Genomic DNA, 8,127 nt, shown 5'->3' on the forward strand with positions numbered 1-8,127 from the left:
CTTCCTAGGATCTGGCTGAGTGACCTTGTTTGGTGGGAAGGCACAGATGGAGTCTGTCAGTAAATCTTGTTCATGTAGCAAGTATTCCTGCTGCTAGATGAGGTTTGCACCTCCTACGAGTGTTTCTAGCCCCAGTAAACAACCACTGTTCCCTCCTCCCAATGTCAGCCCCTTATTTCATGCCACCAGGTACTCCAGCACTTCTTTTTACTGTCAATTACCAAAAAGAAAGAGAACATCTCGCTGTGAGTGTAGGATGATCTTTCTCTCAAAGGCAGTCGTGCACCTCACTTCTAGAGAAGCTGATGTTTGCTTTTACATTTGGTTGTGTTACCTGATAGACCCTAAGGCTTTCTTCTGCTGTGAGTCTGTTCCTGAGCTTGAGAAATAATTCTATGATAGGAATGCAGTTTTTTACTAAAGTCATACTCACACAGTTTACAATACAATATAAATAACTAATATATAAGTAATAAATAAAAGGTTTATCTATGAGCCAATTTTAAGTGGTCTAAAATTTCAGGATGTAGCCTATTTAGTTTCAGTGAGAAAATAAAAAGCTGCTTTTAAAGTTCATTCAGCTTCTAAAGGGCAATGCTAAAAATGTGACACCACCTTGGTTCAGTGAATGCCTTTGGGTAAAAGAAGAGGGATACAAGAGTAACTGAAATACTTAAGTAAAATTCAGTGTTGTGACCCTGAACACCAGGACAAAATTCACATTGTATAAGCCATATTTCTAAGTGCAATAAACCATATCTATAAGTGATAATTTCTAAGTGTTTTGCACTGCTGAAGTACAGTGGCAAAGCTGAGAGTGGTTAGGTGTAGGGGTGCATTAGTTTTAAGTTGGTTTATTCCTGTACCCCCCATTCTGTTTATGGTTCTGCCCGGGCCCTCTCTCTCTCTCTCCCTCTTCTTGATTGTCATGTCAGTTACACTTTTATCTCTTCTAAGACCTCCCTGGCTGCCTGTCCGTTATTCAGTGTCCATTCCTTTCCATCTAGAATCTTCTGTCCAGGACACTGAGAGATTGGCCCGAAGGTCGGGGCTCAACCCCCAGTTTATTCCCACTGGAGATCCGAGATGTTTGTTATGCGTTATTCCCTCCTCTCAAAATTTTAGATTGGTTAATGTATCCTGTTTATAAAGCTTTGCCGAGCAAGCATTTTTGTCCGCGCCCGACGCTCCTTCAATAAACATCTCCCTTTTCCCTGTCCGTGCGGTCCTGTCTTTCTCCTGCGAGACGCAGACTGACTACTCTGCAGACAGCTCCGGGAATTCTCGCTCTCCTAAAGGCTTTTCGCCTTAAGCACTCTCCCCAGGAAATCTCTCCGCGGGAGAGTGCCCTTCCCGCTTCGGTACTGCCGGCGGCACTGCCCGCAGCAGCCGGGAACCCAGAGGCAGTAGTAGCCGCTGCAGGTTGGCGCTCAGCCGTGGGGCTATCCGACACCACCGCGGACCCTACGACAGAGAAATCCCGGAGCCAGCGGGCTCGGCTCGTTGAAACACCGGAAAGTTTCTCATGAGACGTTAACCTACCCCGTGGGATAGCGGACCCATTTTCATGGGTATCGCTCCACCGGGGACTGGGTCGGTAGCTCCGTGCACTCCGGAGTCGATCCATTCGCAGGAGCCGCCTTCCCTAGAACGTGAGTTTTCTCTTCCTTTCTTTCTCCCCCCCCCCCACTTTCTTAACTTACGCCGGTTTCGCCCGGTACGCCGTTTTCGTACGGCTTTTTCGTAACTCACGCCGGTTTCGCCCGGTACGCCGTTTTCGTACGGCTTTCTCGTAACTTTTGCCGGCACTGCCCGGCGGTGGGGGGTTACTCCAAAAGTCCTTTCTCTCACGTTTTTCCAGGGTTGGTGGTTTGAGCTTTTTACCATCTCATTATGGGTGCTCGTTTTACCAAAGCTCAAAAAAGACACTTTAACTTTGTTTCTGCTATCCTTTCTCAGGGGGGTTTTGAAAAATTCGAAAAAAAAATTAAAAAACTAATCATTTGGCTGTCTGCTCAGTTCCCAGAAGTTTCCCCTGAACAAATTCACGATTGGCGTTTTTGGGGACAAGTTTGCACTAAATTAGGAGAATTGGCTAAATCGGGGAGCTCTCCGCTTTCGCGGACTGCTTTCTGGGCTTCCCAAATTAGGAAAGTTCTGAAGTCCCAGAGGAAACTGAGCAGAAAGCCGTCTGACGTGCGTTTTGTTCCCAGCTCACCTTGTTCCCTCTGTTCTGTTCCTTCCCCCGCTGCCCCCGAGCGCGGAAACCTGAAAGCGGCAGCCTACGATGGCACCGCACAGAAACAAAGTCACTGCTCCGACCCCTTTCGGAATTCTCCCCGTCCTCATTCTGACTCAGTTAAGAACACTCGCAGCTGCGAAAGTCCAGTTCGTTTTAATATTCCCCCCCCCCTCCTCCTCCTTCCCCGCCATCTGCCCCACTTTTACAGGATAGCTCACAGGGAGCCCGAAATGGCGGACACCGCGTGGCGCCTCCCGCCGGCATTCCTTCTTCTTCCCAAAAAACACTTCTTTCTCGTTACGACTCTTTCCCTTCTCCGGTTTCCCCTCCCGCTCCACCTCCCTCCGCCCCTCCCCTCCCTCCTCCCGATTCCACGCCCCGCGGCACTTCCACTCCGGCGTCGGCTCCTCCCCCATACCACGTCTCCCAGGCGGGGACAAAGTCGTCAGCCGTCTCCGCCCCCATTCTTATCTCTCCCCCTCCTTCTTCCCCTCTCAGCTCCGGTTCCCACGCTCCGTCCGGAGCCGCGGCGGGGGGGGCTGAAGGCCATATTCCAGAGCCGCCAGTCCTCTCGGCGGCACCGGTCACTTACCAGCCCGGGATGGGGGGGGGAAACCAGCCCCAGTGGAGCCCGTTCCCACATCACTCGATAAAGGAGCTGTGCAAAGCCCAAAAAGACTTCTCCCGGGAGAGTGAATACTTCCGGGGAATTCTGAGAGCCACACTCTCTGACACCGTGGTCACCCCCGCAGATTTAAGGCGGCTGTTCTCCTGCCTTTTAAACCCCACAGAATTCCTGGTTTGGGAAAAACATTGGCAGAGAGAAATTGGTAAAATCTTGCCCTCGCTGCGGGAGAACCAAGTGACAGCCACAGATCTGCAGGGGGGTGTGTTAACAACCGACCACTTGTGTGGGACAGGGGCATGGCAGGATGGGCAGGCTCAAGCGTGGTATGTTCCAGTGGAGGCTTTAAAGGAGGGAGCCAAAGCAGCCGAGCGGGCTTTCTTCACCTTACGATCTCTTGTTGCCCCCTTAACATCATATATGAAAATCATTCAAGAATCTAACGAGCCCTTTTTAAGCTTTGTTGAGCGCCTCCGCAGGGCGGTCGAGACGCAGGTCCATGATGAGTCGATTAAGAGGGGAATCCTCACTGAGGTGGCAGCGACGAATGCAAATCCAGCTTGCAAGGCCGCTATCCTCAGCTTGCCACTAGATCCTCCCCCCACGCTGGATCAGATGCTAGACGTCTGTGACCGCAAACTCGCTATCATCGCGGGGGAACCCGACCTGCAACCCAGGGCTCCGGCTCGAAGGGTAGCTGCCACCGACCTGGAGGAAGTCACCACAGCTGCTGCTGCTGCCCCGTCCCGACAGCCCAACACACCAAAGCTGCAACCCCGGACGGATGCACCGTGTCACCTGTGCAACCAATCCGGGCATTGGATGCCGGACTGTCCCCTGAGGTGGGAGTTTTACGAATTTAAAAAGAAACATCGGCCTCAGGGGACCCCACAACACCAACCAAAAAACTAAATTGCAAGCGCGCCTCCTCCCCGCGCCACGATAAAAATAGGGCAGGTGTCATCATTCCACCACGCGGGGAAAAGGGAAGGGAGGGGGACCTCCAGCAGGACCTGCCGGTTGCCACAGACTCTAAAACTTTACCAGACTTAACTTCTCACGAACCTATTTCTGATTTTTTTCAGGCGGTACCTCGGCCAGTCCTAACAACCACTTCCAGGACGACCCCCTTTCGGTTGCAGTTGACGGAGCCGCTCCATCTTATTGACTCAAATATCCAACTCGTCTCCGTCAGTCCGGAGTGCCCAGGTACCTGGCATCGGACCAAGGGTGGGTTCGTCACGGTTGGAGATTCTAAATCTACACCACAAGACATTCACATCATCCCGGGTCTCATATCATCAGACCCGAAGATATTCGAAATAGCCATGTATTGTGCCAGCCCTCCCACCTTTCTGCCTCGGGGTCAAATTGTGGCGCAAGCCATTCCTATCCCTGAGGAGCTCTGGGACTCCAAGCCACCCAAAACATCCACATCCTCACACCTCCCATCGGTGGCTTGGGCTCAGACCCTAGGCAAAGAAAAACCAAGAATCACCTGCAGCCTACAGAAAGGTGGGGACCAGAAGTTCATTCATGGGCTTCTGGACACTGGAGCAGATGTCACGGTCATTCCCTCACGGGATTGGCCGTCGCATTGGGAGTTGCATGACGCAGCAGAGCGGATCCGAGGTGTAGGAGGGATCCAATTGGCGAAACAATCTAAGAGCATTGTGCAAATTATGGGGCCGGATGGACAATTAGCATCTGTACGTCCATTTGTTTTAGATTACACGGAGCCCCTGTGGGGGAGGGACCTGCTCGCCCAGTGGGGAGCCCGTATTGACTTACCAGCGGCTCCCCAGGTTTTTGGGGCAGCGGTCACTGAGGAGCGCCCTACCCAGAAACTGAATTGGCTGACTGACACACCTGTCTGGGTAGAACAGTGGCCGCTTTCTAAACAGAAATTAAAGGCGCTCGAGGAGCTCGTGGAGGAACAGCTGCAGCGAGGTCACCTGGTGGAGACCACGTCTCCGTGGAACTCCCCAGTGTTTGTCATAAAGAAACCTAATAAAGAGAAGTGGCGGCTCCTTCACGACCTTAGACAAATTAACAACGTCATTGAAGACATGGGTCCCCTCCAACCAGGGATGCCCTCCCCAACAATGCTCCCCCAAAATTGGAATTTAGCCGTAATTGACATCAAAGACTGCTTTTTCCAAATTCCCCTACACCCGGACGATGCGCCGCGTTTTGCTTTCTCGGTTCCTACCATTAACCGAGAGGCCCCTAGGAGGCGCTACCACTGGAAAGTTTTGCCCCAAGGCATGAAAAACAGTCCAGTAATTTGCCAGTGGTATGTCTCTTCCTTGCTCTCATCAGTCAGGGCAAAGGCAACCAACGCTACAATTTTCCATTACATGGATGACATTCTCGTATGTGCTCCAACTGATGACGAACTTGCTCACAGTCTTGACCTAACAATCAATGCATTGGTTGCTGCAGGGTTCGAGTTGCAGCAGGACAAAATTCAAAGAATGCCACCCTGGAAATATTTAGGTCTTACAATTAGCAAAACAACTATCACACCACAAAAAATTACAATTCGAAATTCCATTCGAACGCTTGCTGATGCCCAGCAGCTGTGTGGGTCTCTGAATTGGGTGAGGCCTTGGCTAGGCATTCCCACCGAAGACCTGGCCCCCCTTTTCAATTTATTGAAAGGGGGAGAGGAGCTTAGTTCTCCCAGGTCGCTCACCCAAGAGGCGCGAGCTGCGTTGGAAAAGATCCAAAAGTCCATCTCGGAGAGGCAAGCCCATCGTTATCAGCCGGGTCTGCCCTTCAAATTCATTATTCTTGGGAAATTGCCACACCTCCATGGAATGATCTTCCAGTGGGAGGACATCAAGAACACCAAAAAAGACCAAGGGGCTAGGGACCCTCTCTTGATTATAGAGTGGGTGTTCCTTAGTCACCAAAGGTCCAAAAGAATGACGAAGCCACAGGAGCTGGTGGCGGAACTGATCCGTAAGGCTCGCCTTCGGATCAGGGAGTTGGCAGGTGTGGATTTCACATGTATTCACATACCACTCAAATTAGATTCGGCCCACTTTACAAAAGCTATGTTGGAACACCTTCTCCAAGAGAATGAGGCCCTACAGTTCGCTTTGGACAGCTACACTGGTCAGATTTCTATTCATCGGCCGGCTCACAAAATTTTTAATTCGGAAGTCCAGTTTAAATTATCTCTTCAGCAGGTTCAGAGTAGGACTCCTTTGAAGGCTCTGACTGTTTTCACTGATGCATCCGGCGCATCCCACAAGTCAGTCTTGACTTGGAGGGATCCGCAGACTCAGCAGTGGGAAGCTGACATCAAAGAGGTGGAAGGATCACCTCAAGTAGCTGAGTTAGATGCTGTTGTCAGAGCTTTCGAGAAGTTCCCTGGACCATTCAATCTAGTCACTGATTCCGCTTATGTAGCAGGAGTAGTTGCCCGTTCAGAACAAGCGATTCTGCAGGAGGTGTCCAACATAGCCCTCTATCAGTTGCTCACCAAATTAGTAAGATTAGTCTCTCACCGAGAACATCCGTTTTATGTGATGCATGTGCGGTCCCACACTAACCTGCCAGGGTTCGTTGCCGAGGGGAACAGGAGGGCGGACGCCCTCGCTGCCCCTGTGCAGGTGGCCCCGCTCCCAGACGTGTTCCGCCAGGCTAAGATCAGCCACCAGCTCTACCATCAGAATGCGCCGGGTCTGGTCAGGCAGTTCCAACTTAGCCGTGACCAGGCCAAGGCCATTGTGGCCACATGCCCCCACTGTCAGTCCTTCCAGCTTCCAACTGTTAACACGGGGGCTAACCCTCGAGGATTGGCGAGTTGCGAGGTGTGGCAGTCCGATGTTACACACGTCTCTGAGTTTGGAAAACTGAAGTTCGTTCACGTGTCAGTAGATACCTTTTCCGGCGCGGTTTTTGCCTCCGCCCACGCAGGGGAGAAGGCAAATGACACCAAGAAACACCTACTTCTAGCCTTCTCCACGCTGGGCGTTCCAAAAGTATTAAAAACTGACAACGGCCCAGCATACAAATCCAGGGAACTGCGCAACTTCCTGCAGCAATGGGGAATAGAACATAAGACCAGCATCCCCTATTCCCCAACAGGTCAAGCTGTAGTGGAGCGGACCCATCAGAGCCTCAAAAGGGTCCTCCAACAACAACGTGAGGCAATGAAGATGGAGTCCCCCCAGGTCCGCCTTGCCAGGGCCCTTTTTACAATCAATTTTTTAAACTGCTCTTTCGAAAATCTAAATCCACCCATTGTTCGGCACTTTAGGCAACACCAACAACTGCAGCCGAAAGAGAAGCCTCCAGTTCTCGTAAAGGACCCCGAGACCTGGAGGACGGAGGGACCTTTTGACCTTGTCACCTGGGGGAGGGGATACGCCTGCGTTTCCACTCCCTCGGGTCCAAAATGGGTCCCTTCAAAATGGGTCAAGCCATACACCGCCTCCAGTAAAGTTCCAACTAAGAAAGTGGCACAGGTCGAAGAGGCCTGCTGGAGGAGAAAAAAGAGGCCTTCTGAAGGAGGTTTAGACCTCCCGGAGCAGAACCATTCCTAATGTTTTACCTGTATGACTTTTTGTCTTGTTCTTTTCAGAAAGCCCGAGAATGTCCGTCCCCATAACCCACATCGAGCTGATCATTTTCTGGAACTTTTTTGCCATCGCGAGCTCATGGATTGTCCCTCAACCCAAGCAAAACATTTGGAAGATGCTCGCTGGCGCCCTCGGCAGAGATCATTTGTGCCTCTCCGCCACCTCGGCAGCAGACCCCTTGTCGACCTGCCTTGTGGGGATCCCGCTTCCTCCAAAAGAGTTTCCCGAGCCCCTTTACTCCTTCCTTGAACCCCTTTCCCAAAATAAAGTTTTCAGTCCCTCTAGTCCCAATCCCAATCCAATCTGGAGGAGGCTAATGTCCAAATTGAATATATCTAAATCTGACCCCACCGAATTTAAATTGCTCGGCTCCGCGTCAGCAAATTTGTGTGTTCAATTTTTCCCTTCCCGCGACTGCTACGAAAAATCTTTTACACCAATTATAGAACAGAATCAAAACTACGCGGCAGGGAATTGGTGTTCTGTCACCTCTCATATTACCACCCCCATCTCATTTGACGATAAACCCAGATCCCTCCCCAACGGCGTATTTTTCATTTGCGGAAACCGAGCATGGGCAGGTATCCCCCCTCGCCTTCTAGGAGGCCCGTGTACATTTGGACGGCTGACGCTGTTTGCTCCCAACAATTCCCAAATTAAAGATT

The 8,127-nt window shown here is 51.3% G+C and overlaps 1 protein-coding gene across 1 annotated transcript; it reads left to right on the forward strand.

The window, feature by feature from the left end:
• Positions 1 to 2,066: 2,066 nt before the first annotated feature.
• LOC135293271 (uncharacterized) lies at positions 2,067 to 7,711 on the forward strand. The gene is made up of 2 exons (XM_064407264.1): positions 2,067 to 3,709; positions 7,465 to 7,711. The coding sequence occupies exons 1-2, from the start codon at positions 2,844 to 2,846 to the stop codon at positions 7,709 to 7,711; spliced, it is 1,113 nt and encodes a 370-aa protein (XP_064263334.1). The 5' UTR covers positions 2,067 to 2,843.
• Positions 7,712 to 8,127: the final 416 nt, after the last annotated feature.

The sequence above is a fragment of the Passer domesticus genome, unplaced genomic scaffold, assembly GCF_036417665.1.
Source record: "Passer domesticus isolate bPasDom1 unplaced genomic scaffold, bPasDom1.hap1 HAP1_SCAFFOLD_98, whole genome shotgun sequence".
NCBI classification, from domain to species: domain Eukaryota; kingdom Metazoa; phylum Chordata; class Aves; order Passeriformes; family Passeridae; genus Passer; species Passer domesticus.